This window comes from Fusarium verticillioides, chromosome 2, assembly GCF_000149555.1.
Source record: "Fusarium verticillioides 7600 chromosome 2, whole genome shotgun sequence".
NCBI classification, from domain to species: domain Eukaryota; kingdom Fungi; phylum Ascomycota; class Sordariomycetes; order Hypocreales; family Nectriaceae; genus Fusarium; species Fusarium verticillioides.
The window spans coordinates 3,443,462-3,466,939 of NC_031676.1; the positions used below are offsets into that span (position 1 = coordinate 3,443,462).

The window sequence follows — 23,478 nt, forward strand, 5'->3', positions numbered from 1 at the left end:
CAGCAGGTTCTCTATGTAACATAACAAAGAAAAAGTGAATCAACAAGTCTTTGCCAAAACAAATAAAAATTGATATGGAATAACAGTTGCAAACAGCAAAAGAAAACTCCCCCGGGAAGGCTCGAACTTCCGATCTCCCGATTGTCTATGAATAACAGTCGGACGCTTTAGCCAACTAAGCCACAGGGGATAAGCTCGCTTGATGATAGTCGGTCGCTTATTGCTAACTAAGAGCAAACGGTTTTCTCAGCGTCTTGCATAAAACAAGCAGCTTCTTAATTTGGACTTAACTTGAATTGTTCATAACACGAGACGAGATGCTAGACATAGTAACGTGAATGGACTGTTTATTCATGATTGTTCTGTCAATTATATACTTCGTGCATTGAATATGGTTTGTGCATCGCTTCGGGTGCCTCGTCGTTCGAGCTCCCAGTTTTTATATTATCATATTACAAAAATTAAAAACTATTATAAGACTTCATCGTTCTCTATCTCCTCTATTAAATCTTCTGTGTCCGTTATGGCAAGGTATGGCCATGATCCAGTTGTCAACTCCAGTTGTAACATCCGGTTCTGTATCTTGTGTAGAAAGCCAGAGTCTCTCCCTCCGACAGAGTGCAATACATGTTGAAGAGAGTACAAGATTTCTCCTGCACCAACAAGCATACTACTTCCATGAGCTGAGAATGGCGTGCACGCGACGATATCAAGCATTGCATCTGCTAATCGGAATACTTTAAGTTCCTGTAGTATCAAAGTCAATTTATGCAACAAACCATCTCTATTGGCCACTTACAATACCATATCCGTGGGTTGTGATGGCAGAGTTTGTCACCATTGAAAAAAGCGAGAGCATCTTGTGGCCAATCTTGACTGGAAGAAAAAGAGAGAAAGCTTCGTCATCTGGGTAACACGACATTGCAAAATGACGAGCCGTATACTCCCATAGAATGAGTCTGATCCATTGGCGGGTGACGAATAAGTCGACTCTTTGAGCTTCACGGGCAACGTGGTCGTGTGCGTCTAGGCACAGAGCGGCTTGGTACGATACCAGTTTTTGCCTCTCGAGGGGCTGTTGGTTGGATGAAATTGTTGTCAAGTTGCTCTCGAGATACGCAAAGAGTCTTGTGAGGGAGATGAAAGCTTGCATTCGTTGTTCATCTGCCATGTCGTCTTGCGTGTCTGGGAAGACATCGATGACTTGGAGAACTGCTTGCAAACCATGCTGTGCAGAATACGTTCTGAGACAAAACGTCAGCAATATGACAGAAAATTTAAGATCTACTGTACCTCTCAGTGATGAGAACAAGCCAGTATATGCGGAGTCGAAGTGATTGCTCCTGCTTAGTAAGATGGCAATAAGTCTCAGGGTAACCAAGTTGCATGAGCTGAACTTGCGTCACAGCTTCTCTTAGAAACAGACCAGCAGTTCGTAGCTTATTGCCGTTGGAGTGGTAAACATGAAGAAAGAAAGGTATAAGTGCAGAAGCTATACTGTAGCTCTCTCGGTAATCATAAAGTTCTCTTAGCTGAAGACACTCGGTAGCAAACTGAAGAGATGAAGGAGTATTTCGTGGGCCAGCATGTTCTGGTAGTCTTAGTTGAGCTATGGTGGCAGCACATAGTGCAGCCGCTAGGGCATGGGACTCATGGTCGTTGGGATTATCTGAGATTTTTGTAAATAGGTGATCGGGGTTGATGACCATCCAAATGGAAGATACTGGTCGCTTTGAGATTTGGAGGAAACGCTGATATTCGTGGAGTGGTAAGCGATAGGGCGGGAGAGGTACAGAGCTGGAAGGGTCGGAACGAGACTGATCATCATCTTGAATGGTACAAGGTTGAGTCTCTTTGATTCTCTGTTGAAATCTCTCGACTTTCTCTTTGGTTGTGCTTCGAGGTCCGCCCTTTGGCCCACGTTTCTTGCGGGTTCTCAAGGCTGTGCATTCGATGCCTCTGAGTCGACATTCATGACATGGTTTTCCTTCTTCACATTTCACACGACGTAAAGCGCAACCGTCACATGGATTTGCGTTTCTGAGTCTCGTTGTCATCGTGACTGTGATTGGTAATCGAGTTGATGAGTCAAGCTCGATTGAGGTTGAGTCGAGGTTAGAAAGTGACGATGTCTCGGCTGAGTTGCCCCACTCGCCACTGGAGTCTACGATTTGCTGAGATATATCTCTCACGTTTTACTGCAGAACATGATTGCACAGCCTGAATTGAGCAGAAGTATCCAGGCTTAAACGGACCATGATTGGTAGTACGCCTTGCATAAAAACAATGCTACATGCTTTATGAGGATTCGAGTTGTCACGGCCTATATTGAAGGGTTCGCTTGTTAGCTAACCTGGACCATTTCATTCTAGTCACAGTCTAGGAGAATAACGTTATCCACATGATATAAACCATCAGCTCTATTTCTTTCATTAATATTGCGCTATTAGTGACTGCCGATACTAAATTGGACCAACTACTGTACGTGCACTCTGTAAGAATGGCATTGAAAAGCGATTGGGTCTGGATAGCTTCAGGTAGTGTGTGTAAGTGAGCTGGGACAATTGATCTAATTTAGTTATCTATAGTCCGCTTATCCGTACTCTATAATGACATTGTACCGATTGAGAGCACTGACATATCCGTCAATTGATGAGTCTCACCTCTCTTGACCCCATCCAAGCCCATCAACCAGCACATACGACCATAGCTCGCAGAGAATACGGGGTCCCGTCCGCTCCCCCATCGTCAAGCTGCGAAGCGCTGGATTAGTAGTTGGGTCGGTGACGACCAGCGAATACCTGGTGTTGTATGTTTTTTGGTCTTTTGATCTTCTATGCCGATTATTGTTTTGCTCCGGCGAGGGTTGGTGAAGGTATTGGACGTCGAGAACTCTGGCTCCAGTTCGATGACCCCCTCCAAATTCTGGAACGCGACAGGGCAATCAGTTGGACGATGTCTCGTATCGGCTGTCAGCCATGAGCAATTCCATGACCGGCCCAAGCAACTCCTCATCCAGTCCCAAAGTCATCAGTCGTCCAACCTTGACCGCCGTGGGCTGGGGAGCCTTGACAACTCCCCAGAGCTTTTCCTTAGTCCACATGTCCATCTGATAGTCAAGGATAAGATCCTGAATACGCTTCAATGGGTCAATCACGCTCAGCTTCGGCTCATCGCCCAGCTGGATAGACACCACATCCAACTTATCGGGAAGCGCAGGGATCTGGACGACCAGGCCAGGCACCTTGGGATAATCCTCAACATATGGCTTGACGTCAAGGACAGTCTGATCAGTGACACCGCTGACGACCTTGAAACCCTTCGGGACGTCCATGATAGACAGGAATTTGACACTCCAAGCCTTGCCCTTGGGCTCAAAGTATAGCCTGCCGCTTTGCTGGAAATATCCAAGGATTGGAGACTCGCTGTAGTTCCCTTTATCAGTCTTATCGTTTTCATCAAGCTCTTCCTCAACCTTGAGCCGCCCATTCTTGCCCACAACAACGAGAACCTCAAAGTTCTCAGGGCTCTCGCCACCATTACTAGGGGTAGGGTCCGCATCAAGAGGGATGATGGAGCCCTCGTGCGCAAGCACAGGAATGTTCTTGATGCTTCTAAACATCCTAATGTCCCGGTCGCCGTCGTATATGATTCCAGTGAAGATGTCGACATGCCGACCAGGAGGTACCCAAACATCAACGGCACCATGGTTCGTTCTCTTGTCGCGGGGCTTCACGATGGGTGCAACCACTAGTTCTGAACCAAAGTAGTACTGGTTTGGCTTTCCATATGCTTCATCCCTGTCCGGAAACTTCCAATACAGAGGCTGTACAAGTGGCTCATCGTTCGACGAAGAAGCACAGTTCATGGTGTAAAGATAAGGGATAAGCCGGTGACGGAACCGCAAGAAATTTTGCATGACCTCTGCAAACTCGGGGCGATATAGCCATGGTTCTTTGGAAGTGAACAAGCCCATCTGTGAGTGAAGTCGCATGATAGGCGAGAAAACACCATATTGCACCCACCGAGTAGCAAGCTCGTCGTCACGATAACCACCCATGTGACCACCGATATCGTGACTCCACCATCCATAACCAATGTTGGTGGCTGTAGCTGTAAACTCGGGTTGAAACTCGAGAGATTCCCAAGTCATGATGCTGTCGCCCGAGAACCCGACAGGATAACGATGACTGCCTGGACCTCCGAAACGGGAGAAGATGATAGCCTTTCCTTCCCCATTTTGCTTCTCATTGTCGAGAAAGTGGTAGTGGTTGAGAAGCCAAAGGGGATCGAGACCTCGGACACGACTGTATGGACCTTGCTGCCAGTCAATCCACCAGAAATCACAGCCATCATTCTCGAGACTTCTGTGAAGCGTGTTGAGGTAAGAGTGAATGAATTTCTGATCGACAGGGTTGAAGAGAATTGGGGCTTTGTCAGAAGTGTCGTGTCCAAGATCCCTGGCCATTGCCTCATACTGATCCTCATGGTGATGCACACCGGCATGTGGATGATCGTTCAATGTAACCTTGAGTTTCTTGTCGTGCAAGGCTTTGGTGAAGGCTCTGGGATCTTTGAAGAGCTCCTTGTTCCACGTGTAGCCTGTCCAACCAGCATGCGGGATATGATCGCCATGGACTTGATGCCAGTCCATATCGATGACAGCAACTGAGAGCGGGACCTTCTCAGCTTCAAATTTGTCCATGAGCTTGAGATACTCCTCATCAGTATAAGGATAGTAGCGACTCCACCAATTGCCGAGTGCCCATCGTGGGAGACGAGGCTGCTTTCCAGAAATGGCAAAAAATGCCTTCATGGCAGCCTTGTAGTCGTATCCATACGAGAAGAGGTATCCATCGATTCGATCTCCAGGTCGTCTCGGAGCTGCAAATCCAGCAGAGTCGAAAAGCATAGATTTGCTATCATCAAGTACCGAGTATCCCACTCTCGAAAGGATACCAGGCTCAAGTTCACAACGTCCATTCACTTCATCAAGCGTCCTGGCTGTGCCACCAAGATTCTGGGGAGTCTCACCATATCGCCAATCAGCGCCCCAGAGGGTGTTCTTGTTACTGAAGCTAACAACGAGACCGTATTTGTCGAAGCGCTTTTTGTTATATGTGACGTGAAAAGCATCTGCTCTTATCTCCAGCTGATCGTCTGTATCAGAGACCGTGAAATTGGGGGCAGCGAATTCTCTGTTGAGTGCAAAGGTGGATGGGCGATCTTCAAAGACACCATCTTCGGCCCATTCATAGCGGAGAACGATATCGTTGATGAGGGTGAAGCGCCATTGACTACCTGACACGATTGAGTCTTTGTTGGCGACAGGTTTGGTAGGAATAGCGTATCCCTCCATATTCAAGTGGCCGATTGAAGTTGTGTCAAGTAGAGTTCAAGTTGATGAATTGGGGGTAGGTCTGGGCGGTTATTATATATATGTCCTTCCTCAGAAAGGGTCGTGTAAGAGGGACCGCAACCGCCGAGTTTAAATGTTGAGATTATGAGAGAATTATTGTGTGAGGGGAACGGCAGTTATCAGCACATTGCTACTACACAAGGTGCATACTTGTACATACATAGTTCATCCAATACTCACACTCTGGGCAACGTCATTGTGTCTCAGTAAAACGGCGGAGTCTCCGCTCTTTGGGTGAATTATTCGGCATAATTGGCGATTGGTGAAGATGTTATGCAGTGTCAAAGCGAAATGGCTAGCGATAGGTACTACAGCTTATGGCGGTAACTTTGACTTTGCCTATCTCCTCATTTTTGCCAAGCTACCTACGCACAGTTAGTCAGTACCACGATATGGTATTTGCTGATAAGTACGTAGTACAGTCGCAGAGCGAAGCACAAATGCATTGAAATAAACCAGGGTATCGTCAACTTCAACACTGTCGTACATACGTATATGTATCTCGCACCATCTCTTCTGTTACATGTTGACTCAAGGATGGTCTAAACACCTCCATCTCCATCTTTCTCCCATCTCACATATCCTGTGACTCTTGCCCATAATGTTGTGTATGTAATAAAAGCAGTAAGCAAAATTGCAGCTCTGCAGACAGGCCGCGGGTATTACAGAGAACTAAATTGTAAAGTGACCATAGAAGCGGAATAGAAAATTCGTCGTTTGCCATGTCTCCTTTAACTGAACTGCGACTGCTCGAATTGCTGTTGCTCGTAGTGATGTTCACTACCCAGCTTCGGCGACTTGACATCCGTGATAGACTTCAATATCCTGTAGGTTACGTTGTCAGCCTCGGGATCTGGATCGTAGAGTCTCATCATGTACTTGCAGCAAGTTGCGATCCCTCATTTCCCTATCGAGGGTATCCATTTGCTTGGCTGTGAGCCTCGCCTTACTTATCTATAATTCCCATGTTAGCCCTGATCTGACCAAAAGACCGCATGGCACATTGGATCTCGTGCGGGTGCATCATGCAGGGGCTTTTCGCACCGAAGCAAGTGCTGCTGAGGAATGGTCGTCAATCTCCTCACCTTCCGCTGCATCTTCGTTCGCAGCAGCGTTGTCGCCGTCATCTGCGTTGGCAAATCTGCTGGCCGAGAGACCCTTGGGCTTGGCAACGGCAGCATTGGCCTACTCACATATTAGTTAACGTAGCTTTGAGGGTTTCCCATTTCACGCGTACCTTAGCCTCGGCAATCTCGGCATCCTTGACCTTAAGCTGGGCTTCCAATACCTCAATCTTCTTCTCACTATCCTCGACCTTGGCCACACTTTCATCCAACTTGGCTTGGAGGTCCTTGGACTTGGTTGTGGCCTCCTCAACAAGAGCAGTCATGCTATCGTTCAGGTCTTGGTAATCAGCGCTGGCAGTCTTCTTGCTCGCATCGGCCTCGGCCTTGAACGCCTCTAGTTCCTTCTTAACCAGGGCAAGGTCCTCGGTCAGAGATTCAACCTGCTTCTGGCTGGCTATGAGCTCGCTTCTTCGCTCCTCAAGCATGTTTTGTGTTCCCTTGAGTTCGAGATCAAGGCTATGCATGACATCCTCGTGGAACTTCTTGGTTGTAGCAAGCTCCCGCTTGAGGGCATCAGCCTCGGAAGTGTCAGGCTTGGTGTTTTTGGCCTCCTCAAGCTCAGCAAGAGCAGTGAATCGCTCGGTCTTCTCCTGAGCGAGCCGCTGAGAAAGGTCCTCAACTTCCTGTTGAGCCTTGGCAAGGGATTCTTGAGCAGCCTCCAGAGAAGCCTCAAGTTCGGCGTTGGAAGCAGCCTGATGGGCGAGCTTGTCCTCCAGGTGACTGTTGTTGCTCCTGTGCTCAGCCATCATATCCTCGATAGCCTTGGTGTGCGCCAGAGTCATCTCCTCCAGTTCCTTCTTGACATCGCCACCTTCCCGCTTCATGCGCTCAACGACCTCGCCGTTGAATTCGAGAAGCTTCTCAACCTCATCGGCATGTTTCTGCTGAAGCTCGTATCGAGCCATCTCAATAGCTTGTGAGTTGGACTCGCGTGCTTTCTCGACCTCCTCCTTGGCGGTCTTAAGCTCAGCCTTTAGACTAGCCAGTTCTTCAGCGTGCTTGTTTTCACCAGCCTTCTTGGTTTCCTCAAGTTCTACCCTCAAGGCCTCCAACTCAGCCTCCAACGACTTCTTGGCGGCATCTCTGGCAGCCTCAAGGTCAGCCTTGAGTTTGGCGATTTCAGCAGCATGGGCTTCATTGCCAGCATTCTTGGCAGCCTCGATGCCTTCTTGAGCCTTGGCCAAAGCCTCAGCATGCTCCTTGTCGCTAGCATCCTTCTCAGCCTCAAGCTTGGCCTTCAGAGACTCAAGTTCAGTAGCATGAGCAGTCTCGCCAGACTCTCTAGCACTGTCAAGCTCCGTCATGAGCCTAGCGATCTCAGTAGCATGAGTAGTTTCACTTGCATCCTTGACAGAGGCCAATTCGCTCTTGTGACCGGCAACAAGTTTCTCTTTCTCCTCGTCGTGCTCTTTCTTCAGAGCCTCTAGAACACTAGCATGAGCAGCCTTGATCGACTCAAGCTCCTCAGCATGTGTAGAGGCACCTTCGTTCTTGATCACTTCCAACTGCTTAGCATGGTTCTCTTTCAGAGAATCGAGCTCGGCAATGTGAGCATCGTGGTCACCTGAGGCAGAGTTCTTTGCAGACTCGAGCTCCTCGGCGTGACTGGCACGGAGAGCATCGAGATTCTTCTGGTGCTCGGCCTCCTTCTCTTCCAAAGCAGCAACGGCAGCAGCATGTTCGGCCATGGCAGCTTCGAGAGCCTTGGTGTGGCCTTCAGCGGCCTCTGAAGAGGAGGTCTGGAGCTCGTTGTGCTGGGTTTCAAGCTCCTCGTACTTGCGCTTGAAGAAGGCGTCTCCTCGAAGAGACTCGATTTCGGTCTCGTAATCCTGAGAAATGTTTTTCATGCGCTCCTCGTGCATCTCCTTGACCTTAGCAATTTCGTCTTCCTTCTCAGCAAGAGACTTTTGAGCCTCTTCGGCGGCAGCCTTCAGGGATGCAGCCTCCTCTTGAGCCTTAGCAAGATCTTGCTTAGCAGCCTCGAGCTCAGTTTCCTTCTCGGACAAGCTGGACTGAAGCTTGGCGATCTCGCCATTGAGAGACTCGATCTCAGACTTGGCTGCCTCGGCATCCTTCTCAGCAGCCTCCAGCTTCGCCTTCGCGTCCGCGGCATCAGCCTCAAGAGCAGAAATCTTAGAGCTGTGCGCCTCTTGCTCAGACTTCAGCTTGTCGTCGTTGGCGGATTCCAGAGCAGACTGCGAAGAGGTTAATTCGTCGATCTTCTTTTGTAACTCAGCAGTCGCAGCCTCATGAGAAGCCTTGAGCTCGGCCAAAGCAGTCTCATGAGAGGAAGCGTCAGTCTGGCCCTTCTCAAGATCCTCCTTGTGCTTTGCTTCTAGAGCCTCGATGGCGGACGCCTTCTCAGCCTCAAGAGCAGCCTTCAACTCCTCGATCTTGGATGCGTTCTCCTCAATGGCCTTCTGGAGTGCTTCCTGACTAGAGTTGAGCTTCTCCTCATTCTCAGCCTGAGTAGTCTCGAGCTGTTTCTTCAATGAGTCGAGCTCGGTCTCACTTGCTTCCTTGGCGCTAACAGCAGCATCGAGGTCAGCTCGAAGCTTCTCAAGATCGCTCTCTGCAGCATGCAGCTTCTCATTCGCCTCAGAAACCTGGGTCTCGAGAGAAGCAATTGCGGACTCATGCTCAGACTTGAGAGTGGCAATTGCTTCGTCGTTGTCTCCACTGGGCTTCGCGTCGGTCTCGACAGGGGTCGCCTCGTTGCCAATCTTCTCAGTGAGCTCAGCGACCTTCTCCTCTGAGCTCTTCACCTCAGCCTTAAGAGCTTCGATCTCGCTCTCACCCTCCGCCAGCTTGGCCTTGAGGGCCTCGATCTCCTTAGCAGATTCCGCAGAAGCAGCGGGTCGAGTTGCAGTTCGGGAAGCAGCAGTCAAGGAGCCCGAAGTAGAGAGACGCTTGCTGGCGGTGGGTGTTGCAGCCGTTGATCGAGTGGCGGCCGTTCGTGTCGCGGTAGTGCTAGGGGTAGCTGCCGTTCGGGTAGTAGAAGTTCGTGGGGCCGTGGTGGATGTTGACGTAGGTCGTCGAGTAGCAGTTGTCGAACTTGTAGTACCGACAGTCCTCCTCTCAGCAGTCTTGCCTGGGCTAGACACAATAGAGCTTGTCCTACGGGCAGAAGAAGCGGTGGAGGTGGTCGACTTCTTGTCATCTTCGCTGGCGCTCATACTAGGTCGGCTTCGGTGGCTCGCGCTAGAAGTCGATGTCGCAGGACGGCGAACAGCTGAGGCAGGAGGTCGGGTTGGGGGCTTGCTCAGACCGCCTGGCGCGCGAGTGCTAGTCGCAGCAGGCTTGGCCGTGGTCGAAGTAGAGCCAGGTCGACGGGTAGCCGTCGTGGAGGTTGCAGTAGGCTTCTTCAAAGCTGGCTTCGACTCTCCATTCTCCTTTGTCTTCTCCTTAGGAGTCTCGGGGGACGCAGGAGCGGTTGCCTGAGGGCTCTCGGGCTCAGTGGCAGCAGCATCAGACTGAGAAGCGACAGCTTCCTCGTGCTGAACAACGTCAAAGCTCTCGGACTCAGACATGTTTGCGGGATCGAAAAGGTAATTAAAAGTAAAGTTCTATATGAAAAGCAAATATTAGCAAACAGAAAAGTAAAGAGAAGTGTACCCGTGATAGGTTATATATGGAAGTCGCACGGGACTTTTTAGGTCAGTCGTTCAACAACCAAGCTCGACTGTCATCCCAGGATAATCAAGAGAGGCCAGGGGAGAAAAAAGCACGAGCCATGAGCTCTTTTGGCAAGGATATGTAGGTATCAGCCGCTAGGAATTGGTTAATCTCACCTTGAGTTGGACTCCTTTTTAACCAGCAAAACCGCGCTTCGCTGGCAGCTAGAAAACCGTTTACAACGGTGGAGTATAAGACAGATAGAATCAAGGAACGAAGGAAAGAAACAATGCAATGCAATGCAATGCAATGAAGCAGTTAGAGAAGTCTAGAATGACTCCTGCACTGACGATGTTCGCAAGCTTCTTGTAAGAGGTAGAGGAGGTGAAATTGGGAAAGGGAAGAGAGAAAGCTGAGCTGTCTTGTCGATGGGACGGGATATTAGATTGCGGATGGATACGTACCTCTTGGTCTATCACCTTGTGATCCATCCATATCCTGAGCTGTTCTTCCCATTTCCACACGGGCAGTGGTCAAAGTGGAGTTTCACCGGCCACTAACATTACTTTTTCTCTCAGGGCCCTGATGGTCCCCCAGCGGTCGGACTGTAGCGACCGTTCCAGGGGGGGCGGGGCTGCTCGTCCACTGTCGCTTCGAATCAGGGGTCTTTGGGCTACGCGCGGGTGGCTTCCATCTGGTTTTGGTTCCTGGTCCAGGATCCAATGACTGATGGCTCTCGCTTCTGGGCGGACATTAGACTGCCATTCAATGTCTTGGACCAGAGACACTGGACCATTCGTTAAGGCAAAAATCAGTCTGGCCACTGAGATACCCCAAAGAAGCCCTAGACATTGGGCAACAGCTGGTTCTGCATGCGACGACCCGCTGTATCGACCTAAGTAAGGCACTATATGCAATGCACGGCAATTAATGCAAGCCACGACCTGGGTAGCTTTCAGAAGCCTGAAGATCTATGAGCTACTTTATCCTAAACCTCACATTCTCTTGGTTCGGTTCAATCAAGAGCCCAAAGACAAAGGATCAAAGGGCGAAAGCCATGCTCGTGGCTGAATCTATCAAATCTCCCACGGCGCGTGAAAAACGCGTGAAGATGGCCAAAATAAATCCCGATCTGTTGACTTATTACCCCAAATGACCTAGACCTGATTCGCCGCTTTTCTTACTTGGGCGATAGCGTGGTCCCTTCACCATCACATGTGGCGTTAAAGGCGCTTCAACCAATTCCAAAGTCTGTGATCAATCATACAAGAACCCAAAAGATCAATGCAATATGCTCCGGCTGATACAGGCCAAGTGTCTAAATCACCGCACCATTGCAGGGCGCCCAAGTTTGCGTTGCATGTGCTGGCGGAATCACGGATGCTTTGTTCTTGATGCGCCGATTGTGTCAACGTGATAGACAGATAATGCTACCTTGGGAGTCAATGATGTGGCATTACGCCGTTGGCAGAACCTCAGGCGTCCATGGAGGACATGAAACGTATTCGTACACCAACTCAACTGCTGACAATTGATACCGGCTCCTTTTGGATCCTGATGTCATCAAGGAGAGCCTTGATGAGTTCATCATGACTGATTCGCCCTGTCGCCATGGATGCGAGTTCTGTACTACGTTGTGTAATAATCTTTGCCATAGAAATGCATATATGTAAACGTTGTTTCATTAATCATGTGCACTTCGCTTGAATTTCCAGAGGCGTATCTGGTAATGTTCGGGGTATCGTAAAAGCAAATGCTCCCAACTCCAATAGTCCCTGACCTTGGTCTCAATCTTCAGCAACACACCATCGAGGCGGCTGGATACCCTTTCGCTCGTATTTGTCGCGCATAACCATTCTCAAATAATCTGACCGTTCTTTCAGCTCATCAGGATCTCGATTGGGAAGCATCCGGTGGAGAACCTCGTAGTTCGGATGGGATGTGGTTCGGATCAAGCTTAAGAGATGATCATCTTCCCAGTAGTGCCAGCCATGCTTCTCAAAATAATCATCATCTGACGGCTCTTGCGATCTCATCAAGCTTGGCTGACTAGCCACGTAGCGAAAGCGCACTGCCCCCCGATATGAGCCTATCGTGGACGGACGCGCTTGAGATGATTCAATCTTCTGCATCGACTGTAGAAAGCGCTGCATCTGCATATCTTGGATCTCTCTGCGCCGCTGCGCATCAGCCTCGCGTTCCCTTCGAATAGCTTCATCCTTCTGCATATTTCTTTTTCGTTCGATCGGCGCTCTCTTACTAGCATCAATCCTTTCTCTGGCCTTCTCGAGCGATGCCTTGAGCCGCTTTGTGGTTTCCCTGAAGACTCTTCGATGCTCCTTAGACTTTTCGCTTCGATCACGTTCTCTTCTGGGAGAATAAAGCTCGTACCAGCTTTCCACGACCTGGGAGAGTCTCTGGATCCAGCCTGCAGTCCTTTCCAGTGGCTCTAGTGTGTACACTGTAAATTCTCTTTTTTCGGCACTCTCATCAGGTCTTCCAGCCTCGAAAATTCGATCTAATACCAGAACCAGCATAGGAATGATGCGTCTGTGCAACTTTGTCACGTATTGAAAGCCCTGGCCCACTTGCTTCGCGTCGCCCTGCTCCATTATCGTGTTGATGGATGAAATGAATTCGTCAATCGCCACGCGAAGTGTGGTGTATAAAATGCTGAGCTGGGCTGTGTGCTCGCGAAAATATTCCAACTGCTGTGAGTTCGATGATGACGGGATCTCCTTGCATAGTTCGTGGAGACTGTGTAGTTTACCCAAGATAAGCCTCGATCGCACACGTCCATTCACTTCCAAAGCTTCAGAAGCTGCTTTTGCGAGCGCGAGAATACCATCCTTCCATTTTCTTCCATTCATCCACCCTGAGTAAGCTGTGGTCCGAACGAGTTTTTGTACTGTATCTCGTTTTACCCAGGCGGTAGGGGTTAGGAGTGTTTGCGAGCCACTCGGTGGTTCGTCGAGGAGCAACGAATCTTCCGTCAGATCCGATATATCGAGCTCATGTTCTGCTGCCGGCTCATTATCATCAAATTCTATATCTTCATTCTGATATTCCCATTCCCCATCTTGATCTGCATTCTCATATTCCCCGTCTTGATCTCCATTCTTATCTTTCTTTCGGGTACCCTCTTCATTTCTCTCTTCTTCTGGCTCTTCCTCGGCCTGTGTTGGTATTTGGCCATTTTGTTGCTCATGTTGATTTCTCTTTCGTTTGCCCTGTTTAGTTTTCCGTTTATGTTCAGCCTGCGTGCCGTGGGTCTCCCTCTCCCTTCTTGACAATATCGATTGACTTGGTTGCTCTCCGTCGGATGGAACGTCATAGTAATCACCCCCAGCGTGGACCTGTTGTGGCGTTGATGCCTCTATGGCTACCGCCTCAGGAAGTGCCGAACCGAGCTCAGGGGACACGCCCCTTGCATTATAACCAGGTGCGCCATAAGGCGGCTTCTGACTTTGGCGTCTGCGTTTTCGTGGTAACGGTTTCTTTTGAGAAGATGGATTAATTTTTGCCATCTCTTGCGTTGCTGGTGGAGCCCCCTGCCCAGATACTCGATGTTCTTCATGCGGTGCTTCTGGTTGCTCAGGACTTGGAGCTGAGACTTGGTTATTTTCAGCGTTGTCTGGTTCCTGCTCCTGTTGTATGCCGTCTAAGGCGAAGTTTTCGTCCGACTCTACAGTCTGAGGAGCTTCTGCCCCAGACATCCTCCTCCCAGCTCTGCTCTGGGGTAGCTCGTTCCTTGAATTATTGCTATCTAGGATGTTCGAATTGATGATAGTCATCAAGTCCGGGTGTTCCGGTAAGGCGTTTTCCTCCCCTTCCGAGGCCTCTTCGTGTTTCTGGTTCAGTTGAGGTTGTTCATCCCCTTCAGCACTTTCCAGCGCAACTTTGCGACGAGAACGGCGCAGGCGCTTGAAACCTGCGTCCGTAGCCAGATGTTTTCTCGGAGCGGGTGAGGGTAGTTTTCCAAGGGGAGTATTGGCTCTTTTCGATCTCGTGACCCGGCTTTGGTTCGTAGAGGGCTGATCTTGCGGGATTGCATGAATGGTTGACTGCCGACTTGAGTTCGACCCTGATGCATTGATGTGTACCTCAATGTTTGACCTAAGCGCGGAAGATATCTCTGACTGCTTTCTTCTAGTACGTTTTCGCGGATTCACTGTCGCTTCAGGCTCAGCTGATGATCCACCGGCCTTACCCCTGGACCGCAACTGTACCACCATCTTGAGGTTTTGTTATTGTGTTGTTATCGAGAGTGCCGAACGCGCCAAAGTAGCGCGTCCACGGGTATCGATGTGATCGCGGTTCGGGAGACGTCGAAAATTCAATAATATATTTGCTTTCCAGCTCGCTCGTTGTAGAGGTAAGTTTGAGGCAAGCTGAGCTCTTCTAAATTAAGTTGAAGTGGTTAACGGCGTTCGAAGCAGGCGCATTGAAGGTCGGGAAGATGAAGTGGGGCAGAGGGAGCTTCAAGCTGGGACTGAAAGCTCCCCTGCGACATGACAAATGACATAATTGTCGGAACTTGGTAAGAATATATATTTTATGCGACGTCGATTCTTGAAGCCTCAACTAGGTACTATATAGCTTGATGACCTGAAGTCTTGAAATGTGTGCTTTTCTTTCCGTGAAGTGGTTGTATATCTGTCGGAAATCTTCAGAGCAGCCCGTCGCAAACATCATCATGATCCCTGTATGCATATCTTGTCAAGAATTCCCATGAGGCCATACGAAGCCGACTCAGCTTCAACCAAACACCGACGCCCACTTTAACATTTCTGTGCCGTAAAATTCACCCAATACCCCCAAATAAGATTCCTATTTTGTTTCATATTAAAGAAATTCTCAGCGCTGTACCCAAGAATTCGAGCCGTCGTCAACATGACGTCCGCAACCCCTCCAAAACACCAGACTCTTGAGATCCTGGACCTCAGCTCCCCGCCAGCATTCACCAAGCCCTCGAAGCGCATCAACGAAGGCCCCGACGTCGCACGCTTCCTCACCAGCCTCGCCTACCGCGATATCGGAATCTTCATCCTCCAGCTTAACCGCGCCTTATGTCCTCGAAACCAACTATCGTCACCCCTCCCCCGCACCTTTCCCCTCAATTCGAAACCGCCGGCATCGCCGTCCGTCCAAGCTCTACAGAACCTTTTGACAAAGGTTGAAAGCTTCATCGGCCAAGCACCACCCGACCCCGGTCCTCGACGATTTGGAAATGTTAGCTTCCGAAAGTGGTATGCTATCTTTGAGGAGCATTTGGACGAGCTGTTGGGAGAAGGGCTTCTAGGTGAAACACTCAAAATTGGCGATGGAAAGGCGAAAGAAGAAGTCTCTAGCTACCTTCTTGGTGGTTTCGGTAGCGTCCAAAGACTAGACTACGGAACAGGACATGAGCTCAGCTTCATAGCATTTCTTGGTTGTCTATGGAAGCTGGGATACTTCAAAGATGGACAACAAGGAGGTGAGATCGAGCGCGAGATTGTCCTCAAGGTTATCGAACCGTATGTTGCCCTCACATACACTGAACGGATCCTACTAACACTCTCAGATATCTCAACGTGGTGAGGAAACTCATCCTAACATACACTCTTGAACCCGCTGGCTCACACGGCGTCTGGGGCCTCGACGATCATTCCTTCATGCCCTACGTATTCGGCTCTGCACAACTCACACGACCTATAAACGATGACGAACCAATGCCCTTGGAGGGATCTGTAAAGGGTGCGCCGAAGCCTAGCGACGTTACCAAAGCCGCTGTTGTGGAGGACCAGCGACAGATCAATATGTACTTTGCTGCCATTGGCTTCATCAACGACGTTAAGAAGGGCCCATTTTGGGAGCACAGTCCCATTCTCTTTGATATCTCTGGTATTCGAGATGGTTGGGGCAAGATCAACAAGGGCATGATCAAGATGTTCAACGCCGAAGTTTTGTCCAAGTTCCCAGTTGTCCAGCACTTCCCGTTCGGTTCACTCTTCTCTTGGGACGCTGATCCAGATGCTGCAGCTCCAACACAAAGCGTCCATATGGCGAACCAGCCAACCACAGCAGCCCCAGTACCTTCAGGACCCGGAACAACTGCGCCATGGGCTCAAGCTGCCAGAATACCAGTCCCACCGTCAGCCGGCATTCCCTATACTCGAATGCCACCTCCAGGACCGAGTTCAGGGTCACTTGCTAGGCCACCTCGAGGCGCTGCACCGACAAGTGAATCTACAAGCGCACAAATCACTGTTACCAAAACACCATGGGCTAGAGATTCATAGAGAATACATATACCAGCATCTGGGGAATTTTGGCATATTAGGAGTCAAGGACCGGACATAGATATTCATTCGCGCATTCGTCCCATAGAATTCCATGAGATTCCAACCTCCCGTTATGTACGATTATTGAATTTAGACTATGGGAAATGTTACACGCCTCATGATAGTCCTTTGAATTTGCAATCTAATCTTATAAAAGCACAACGTGGAACAAGAGCGAGGGAAGTATCTAGATATAGAAAGCGGGTATATATTGAAAACAAAACATCGCGACACTTTTCTCCCTGGGTATCCAGCCAACTGCTAGGAGAAAAGCGAACAGACATCGACAGCGAGCCTGTCATGTAACTGAAAGACTCGTGCCTCTAACAAGATTACGAACGCACATTCTTGGTGCTCTAACCGATCAACATCTTCCCATTCTCATCGAGATCTTACATCGAGAGAAGGAAGCTTGCTCGAGTCGCACTTAAGCAGAGGCCACAGGGGCAGGGGCAGGGGCGGGAGGAGTATCCTTCTTCTCTTCCTCCTTGGGAGCCTCAGCAGGGGCAGCAGGTGTAGTCTCGGCGGCAGCAGGGGCGAGAGCTGGAGTCTCAGCGACAGGAGCAGTTGCGGCAGCAGGGGCAGCAGCCGGGGCCGGATCTGTCTTGGCAGGCTCGGGAGCGGGAGCGGGAGCTTCAGTGGCCGTAGCAGCGTCGGGCTTAGCGGGTTCAGTCGCAGGAGCTTTCAATCATTAGTTCTAGTTCTTGATCATGGATATCATGTAGTTTGCGACATACCAGCAGCTGGCTCCTCGGTCTTGGCTGGCTCAGCAACAGCAGCAGCGGGAGCCTCAGGCTTGGCCTCCTCCTTAGCTGGTTCGGCAGCAGGGGCTGCGGGTTCAGCTGCAGGAGCTGGCTCAGCTGTGGCACACGACAGTCAGTAACATGATTTTCAACAGATCGCATAGGCAGAAACATACTGGCGGGAGCAGGAGGAGCAGCCTCGGTCTTGGTAGGCTCAGTGGCAGCCGTAGTATCGGCAGGCTTTGTCTCGGTAGGCTTGGGGTCGGCGGGTTTGGCTTCCTCCTTGTTATCCTTCTTCTTGAAGGCGGCCTTGAGCTTGGCCTTGAGGTTGTCAAGGGCGTGCAGAGCTGTTGAGAGGCTTGTTAGAGTAGGTTCTGGGGACGCCGTCGGGTTGTTACGTACGAATTCCGGGCATGGTGTTTGATATAGGATTTCTGGTGATGAGTGATGGTCAGCTTGATTCTGTCGCTTATGCTTCCTTGAGCTGGGGAAGAAGCTATTAGATTTGCACGTCTGAAGTTGAGAGACAGACGAGGTCGATAAAATCCACACGAAGCAGGAATCGAGAGAAAACCTACCAGATGAAGCTTGGGGAAAGTGATGTGTGTCTTGTCAAGACAAAGGGTAGACAGGTAGGTATCTTGTTGGAAGGTGAGGGAAGGTTAAGGATAAGGATAAGAATAGAGGCGGGCAGACGGGAGATGAAACTGCTCAGCCATAACCAATTCGTAAGTCATGTACAGTACATGACTGTACAGACAAGAGGCAGAGCAGAGGCAGCGGTAACGGTAGTGGGTGACATTGGATGCAATCCAACCTAATCTCAACTGAAGCATCCTTGCGCATCCAAGGATTCCAACTGGAACTGGAACTGGAATCTGAGGCAGCCACTGAAAAACAAGCATTTCCAGGGGTGGTGACAGAGGATCCACCGGGTAATTTAGTGCCTATATTTACGGAGTAGGCAATAATAACTTGATCTTGATGATCGGCAGATTACCCCTGGTACTTGGAGGAGTGAATTATCCAGGGGGGAGTCGAGAGTCGAGACATGGACAATTACGTGCAATCCTTATAATCTTGCATTCTTATTGACTCTGTGATTTCTCTTGTGGAATTTCATCAGAGGTGAAACTGACACTGTAGGGGAAATGTCAAGGGTCCAGAAGAGACGGGAGACATTGGATGCTAGACATGTCAGGCCTTGTGACCCTGGACGCTAATATTGAAAACGACGGGAGACCGCCCTGACGACACCGTGCATTGATTAGCCGCTGGTCCACTTGTCATTTAGTAGTGAGTCAATCACTATCAGTGACAGGTACGGTACTGTACCTACAAAGTCGACTTATAGGCACTGTCTGTCGTGATTGACTGTATTTCCCTGTTAATCAAGTACTCTCTTGTACATCTTCTCGAGTCAGCTTCTCAAACTTGGCTGATAAAGTGCTTCAGCCGCTCGTTCTAGACTCGAACGACACAAAGAGATACGTCTCGCTCGCTCGATGTTATCAAGGGATCCAATCGCATATTACCCCACCAGACAAGCTTTCTCAATGCTCCGTCGCTGCTTTAGCGCTGTGCTACCCCAAAATAGGGCAACTCTTTATCAACCAACATTCGAACTATTGCTGCATGTGTTGCTTGTACTGTACATGTCTATCTATGTATTGCTACCTACGTGATCATGAGATCGATTCTATGGTGACAGTCTCTCTGTCAACCACTCTTCCACCACCTTCTCTCCCTTTGAATCCATCACCATATCCTCCGACTCTTCCCCAGCATGTTCCATTTTGACCCGTCGACGTGGCTCATTCTCCCACATCCCAACATCCGCGTCCCAGTATCCTCTCTCCTTCAGCTCGACCATCTGGATACTTCGCTGCATCATCTCGCCCAGTTCGCGCGCTTGCAGCTCTAAGCTGTTTCCCCACTGTTTCCCACCAAATGGCCGGCCCGATCTGTTCGTCGCTGTCGGCACAGGAAGTGTGTCGTACAGCAGAAGTGTCTCGGGGATCTTGAGCGTCGATTTGCGGGGCGGAAACACCAGCCTCGACATACGTGGTGTCTTTTCTTTCATATTGAACTCGGCATTCGGGTTGGTCAGGACTTCGATGGCTGCAGACTCTTCTTCCGACAGGTGGTAAGACGAAGGAACTTTTAATCCTGGATTGTGGAAGAAGAGGCTTGGGCTGGCGAAGACATCGAACATGTCGACCGTTGACTGGAAGAAGATCGGTAGGTTCTGCTGAAGGTAGTGCACGTACGTTCCCTCTCGAGGCCGGTAGTAGTTGGTTCTGTTATTTGCATACTTTCCGAGCTGATTTGCTGGATGGTCCGGGAAGAACATGGTCCAATTGTAGATTCCGTTATATGCCACCAAACCCCGGACCGCAAATGGTTTGTGCGGTCGTGACTCCGAGAGTGCCAGAGATGAAGCGAGACTTGCGCCTAGATGAGAGCCATAGACATAGATATTACGCCTCTTGAGACCTTCTGGAGCAAGATTCTCGACTATCCACTGATAGGCGAAGAAGGTATCGTGGATTGGCGTTGGCCAGACATCGTCGACTGGAGCAGTTTCACTCGACTCATCGTCGAAGAAGTTCCAACGATAGTTGATGCTGGCAAGCGGCTTCCCTTGGAGAAATCTGGGGATATGGGGAGGTTGATTACCATCCACGGGTGAAGCTGGGAGTTGAATGAAGAGTGGAGAGTCTGGCTGCTCAGTAATGTTGATGAGGCTATTGTGAAGCATTAGTCATGCATTCAGGAGTATGGGGTTATGGCTTACTCAATGCTCACATGGCCAGCTGAACCGCATCGGACTTGAACACGGTCATGGCTCCGGATGCTATAGAGTCGCTGCCATGGTCTGTGGGGAGGATTGGCGAGTCGACTACGGGTAGCTCGATGAAGGGTTTGGAGATAGAGGCATCTTTGCATGCTGCTACAGCATTACCAATCCATATGGTAAGGGATAACTAGTTTTGTTTCTAAGACTTCAACAAGAAGATTAGTCAATGGAAGTTGAGATACAACTGTTTGTTTGGCTTAGACGCTCTGTGGTGGGTGAAGATGAGACGACGCGTGGTTTCAAAGGTCGATTATTTCGTGTGTCATGTGCCGATTCAACTTAAAAAAGTCCCGAGTTCCATGAGGCTGGAATCAACACTAAATCAATTAAAGAGAAGCACAAAAATTTCCGTCGAAAGACCAATATTAAGAGCCCTTGAATAACGCATTAGATGAGGAAGGGCTTGTTTTGGCTGGAGAGTGGAATTTGAACGTTGCATAATTCCTTAATATCATTGGCCAGACAATGCTCACCCCACAAATGACGATCCGGTAATAACCAATATTCATCGTTTGAGCAATGATCGAATTGATAAACCTTGAGTAACCACTAACGCAGTCAGATGCCGTCTTTCCTTAGATCCTGCATTAATTCCCCTGGTTTGAGCCGCTGTAGCCGCTAGATCACCACCAACTCAATCCCCATGGAATGATATCCCTTGTCTCTGACAGGCCATGCAACCCGCGTAAAGTTGGTTTAGCTCGTGATCAAAACCCGTTTGTTTCCCTCCAAAAAGATCTGATCTAGCCCGACGTCATTCCAATGGGCATGTGCATGTTTATCCCCACGCCAAGAATTCTTTCTTTTGAATATCCATCCTCCTTAAATCGATATGGATCCCTTCTTTTTGCCAAGAATTCTATAAGCCTTGACTTACACTGCAGACTGCCATTATCTTATCTAGGATATGGTACCTTGTTATCGACTCTATCCTTGATATCGAATCGCCATAGGCTTGGGATATCCTCATGGACGACGGGGATCTCGGAGATAATATCCAACAGGAGACTGACATTATTGAAGAGTCTGTCTCTCATGACAGACGCATAGGAAACGATGATGCTCATCTGGCTCCAAAGTAAGCTTCACTTCACTTCACTTCACTCCCATCACGTTATACTCATCTCTAACTATTCAGCCGCTGGTGGTTTGCTTCCTCAGCATTCCCCATGATTGCCGGCACCCTCGGTCCAGTTGCTTCAGCCTTCAGTATCTGCGCTCTCGTGCGCCCATGGAGACAGCACTACATTCCCAGTCAGCCTCTCAAGGAGGCAGTTTTTGTCGCTGACCCAATATGGCTCACCGTCATAAACGCTATCCAGCTCGGCATGGCCATTATATCAAATATCTTCCTCTTACTAAACATGACACGCCGTGTACGCTTTACTATTGCTCAGCCACTCACCATCATCGGATGGTACATCTCTGCTATTCTGCTCATCTCCCTTCTAGCTACAGCCTCTGGACCGCTCTATGAAGGCTTTGGTCGCCCGAAGAATGAGCTCATATGGTCTCAGGCGTTTTACTACGGCATATGGGCTGCGATTCTCTACTTTGTCGATGCTTCTCTTATGGTGATAACGTTCTATGGAGCATCCGTTGGTCATTATCCCAACGACTTCAACTTGACACCCAGCCAACGGACTCTCATGTTGCAGACCATCATGTTTCTGCTGTACTTACTAGTCGGAGCCGTTGTGTTTTCCAATATCGAAGACTGGAACTATCTGGACACCGTATACTGGGCAGATGTCACTCTATTTACCGTCGGGTTTGGTGATTTCACAGCTCAAACAAATCTAGGACGAGCTCTCATGATGCCATATGCTCTGGTCGGCGTCATCAGTCTCGGTTTGGTCATCGGTTCTATCCGCAGTCTTGTCCTCGAGCGAGGCAAGAAACAAGTCGATGCCAGGATGGAAGAGAAGAAACGCCGACGGATTGTCCGAACCATGACCAAGAAAGGCCAGGATGAGGTACTCGAGCCGATTCGAGAGCCACGACGACAAGACTCTAGGGTTTCCCAGGGTGGGCAGTCAAACAATCAACTACCGGCAACAGAATATGAGCGTCGAAAGGCAGAATTTGATCTCATGCGTAAGATTCAAGCCCAGACATCATATCGTCGTCGTTGGGTCGCCATGGGTATCTCAACCGGCGTGTGGCTTATCCTATGGCTCTTGGGCGCCTATATCTTTGTCAAGTGCGAAGAAGATTATCAAGGCTGGAAATACTTTGATGGCTTCTACTTTTGCTTCGTCAGTCTCACAACAATCGGATACGGCGACGTGACTCCTATTTCGAACGCTGGGAAGTCCTTTTTCGTCTTTTGGTCTTTGCTTGCATTGCCCACAATGACAGTCCTTATCTCAAATGCCGGGGACACCGTTGTCAAATTAATCCGTAATGGAACGCTTCGTCTTGGAAATGTCACTATCCTCCCAGGAGAGGACAACTTCAAGAGCGATCTCAAATACATCATCAACAGATGTACCTTTGGTCTGGTGTATGCTGATTACACAGAGCCGCCGCCCCTAAACCGGGAAAAGAAACCAGCTTCGAAGAATTCAAGCACTGATACTTCAGACTTGATGACCAAGAAGGAAGAAGACAGACTTGACGAACACGCTCGGGGACGGCCCAGACGCTCAGAAACTGGAGAAGACGACGACCCAGCAGATCCGCGACCAGGCCAAGAACGGAATAATTCAACTTTCACAGCTCGAGTTCGTCGTTCTCTATCTCGCCTTCGAGACGCCCACGAGGAGTTGCCAACGGGAACAAACTTCCACTTCCTCCTCATTTCAGAAATCCAGGTCCTCACGAACCACCTCAAGTCATCAAAGCCACACAAATACTCCTTTGAGCAGTGGGCATGGTATCTTAAGCTCATCGGCGAGGATGAGAGCAATGCCGAAACACATGGAAAAGCACAGCCAAGTAGTCGGCATCATCATCACCATCAACCTCATCGCAGGAAAACAAATGAGACTACTGAAGGTGAAAAGGACGTGGTCTCTGACGATACAACGGCTTGGTCCTGGGTAGGAAATCGGAGTCCGCTCATGGGAAGTCAAGAAGAGACGGAGTGGATTCTGGATAGACTCCTTGAGAGACTTCGGGAGTCTTTATCTGTCGAGGGGAAGAAGCAGGTCACGGCTGATGCAAGGAGGGCTCTTGGGGCAGATCGTCGACGGTCACCAGATGATGCATATCATAGGAAGAAGGATGGAGAAAAGGAAGATGTTTGATACCCAAATAGGTTACTAGTTCTTGAATATTTGCATACGTACGTTAGCACTTGTCCATGTGTTGATAAATAGGACATAATCAAGATTGTCGAGGGCTTTTGAGAAACATTCACGTACGGCTCTCAGATGTTGCTTTTCAG

The 23,478-nt window shown here is 49.4% G+C and overlaps 8 protein-coding genes and 2 non-coding genes across 13 annotated transcripts; 3 read left to right on the top strand and 7 right to left on the bottom strand.

Annotated features, from left to right (window-relative positions):
• Positions 1-106: 106 nt before the first annotated feature.
• Positions 107-190, bottom strand: FVEG_15355. Its single transcript has one exon. It is a non-coding gene; the product is annotated as a tRNA-Asn (tRNA).
• A 144-nt stretch (positions 191-334) lies between these two features.
• On the bottom strand, positions 335-2,134 carry FVEG_03883 (hypothetical protein). Its single transcript, XM_018891551.1, has 3 exons — positions 1,294-2,134; positions 800-1,244; positions 335-747 (listed from the first exon to the last, which is right to left on the bottom strand). The coding sequence occupies exons 1-3, from the start codon at positions 2,055-2,057 to the stop codon at positions 472-474; spliced, it is 1,485 nt and encodes a 494-aa protein (XP_018748086.1). The 5' UTR covers positions 2,058-2,134; the 3' UTR covers positions 335-471.
• A 566-nt stretch (positions 2,135-2,700) lies between these two features.
• Positions 2,701-2,816, top strand: FVEG_15354. The gene has a single exon (XR_001989290.1). It is a non-coding gene; the product is annotated as a 5S ribosomal RNA (ribosomal RNA).
• Positions 2,817-2,944: 128 nt separating this feature from the next.
• FVEG_15353 (hypothetical protein) lies at positions 2,945-5,359 on the bottom strand (the record flags this gene model as incomplete). Its single annotated transcript, XM_018904483.1, has 1 exon — positions 2,945-5,359. The coding sequence occupies one exon, from the start codon at positions 5,357-5,359 to the stop codon at positions 2,945-2,947; it is 2,415 nt and encodes an 804-aa protein (XP_018748085.1).
• Positions 5,360-5,853: 494 nt separating this feature from the next.
• Positions 5,854-10,543, bottom strand: FVEG_03881 (hypothetical protein; the record flags this gene model as incomplete). 4 transcript variants are annotated; one of them, XM_018891550.1, is made up of 5 exons in its annotated part: positions 5,854-6,244; positions 6,303-6,373; positions 6,505-6,604; positions 6,657-7,517; positions 7,605-10,076. In XM_018891550.1, the coding sequence occupies 4 exons, from the start codon at positions 10,074-10,076 to the stop codon at positions 6,366-6,368; spliced, it is 3,441 nt and encodes a 1,146-aa protein (XP_018748084.1). In that variant the 3' UTR covers positions 5,854-6,244; positions 6,303-6,365. The 4 variants fall into 4 exon arrangements, with proteins under 4 accessions (XP_018748084.1, XP_018748082.1, XP_018748083.1 ...); XM_018891548.1 differs by having other exon boundaries at positions 6,464-6,604; XM_018891547.1 differs by adding an exon at positions 10,338-10,543 and having other exon boundaries at positions 5,875-6,244; positions 6,464-6,604; positions 6,657-10,112.
• Positions 10,544-11,698: 1,155 nt separating this feature from the next.
• Positions 11,699-14,691, bottom strand: FVEG_03880 (hypothetical protein). Its single transcript, XM_018891546.1, has one exon. The coding sequence runs from the start codon at positions 14,394-14,396 to the stop codon at positions 11,949-11,951; it is 2,448 nt and encodes an 815-aa protein (XP_018748080.1). The 5' UTR covers positions 14,397-14,691; the 3' UTR covers positions 11,699-11,948.
• A 127-nt stretch (positions 14,692-14,818) lies between these two features.
• Positions 14,819-16,716, top strand: FVEG_03879 (serine/threonine-protein phosphatase 2A activator 1). Its single transcript, XM_018891545.1, has 2 exons — positions 14,819-15,677; positions 15,725-16,716. Exons 1-2 carry the CDS (start codon positions 15,055-15,057, stop codon positions 16,440-16,442), a joined length of 1,341 nt encoding a protein of 446 aa, XP_018748079.1. The 5' UTR covers positions 14,819-15,054; the 3' UTR covers positions 16,443-16,716.
• FVEG_03878 (hypothetical protein) lies at positions 16,454-18,091 on the bottom strand. Its single transcript, XM_018891544.1, has 5 exons — positions 17,806-18,091; positions 17,630-17,661; positions 17,404-17,574; positions 17,222-17,344; positions 16,454-17,165 (listed from the first exon to the last, which is right to left on the bottom strand). The coding sequence occupies exons 2-5, from the start codon at positions 17,640-17,642 to the stop codon at positions 16,912-16,914; spliced, it is 561 nt and encodes a 186-aa protein (XP_018748078.1). The 5' UTR covers positions 17,643-17,661; positions 17,806-18,091; the 3' UTR covers positions 16,454-16,911.
• Positions 18,092-18,702: 611 nt separating this feature from the next.
• On the bottom strand, positions 18,703-20,519 carry FVEG_03877 (hypothetical protein). Its single transcript, XM_018891543.1, has 2 exons — positions 20,025-20,519; positions 18,703-19,974 (listed from the first exon to the last, which is right to left on the bottom strand). Exons 1-2 carry the CDS (start codon positions 20,174-20,176, stop codon positions 18,927-18,929), a joined length of 1,200 nt encoding a protein of 399 aa, XP_018748077.1. The 5' UTR covers positions 20,177-20,519; the 3' UTR covers positions 18,703-18,926.
• A 322-nt stretch (positions 20,520-20,841) lies between these two features.
• FVEG_03876 (hypothetical protein) lies at positions 20,842-23,477 on the top strand. The gene is made up of 2 exons (XM_018891542.1): positions 20,842-21,165; positions 21,226-23,477. Exons 1-2 carry the CDS (start codon positions 21,056-21,058, stop codon positions 23,336-23,338), a joined length of 2,223 nt encoding a protein of 740 aa, XP_018748076.1. The 5' UTR covers positions 20,842-21,055; the 3' UTR covers positions 23,339-23,477.
• The last annotated feature ends 1 nt before the right edge of the window (position 23,478 follows it).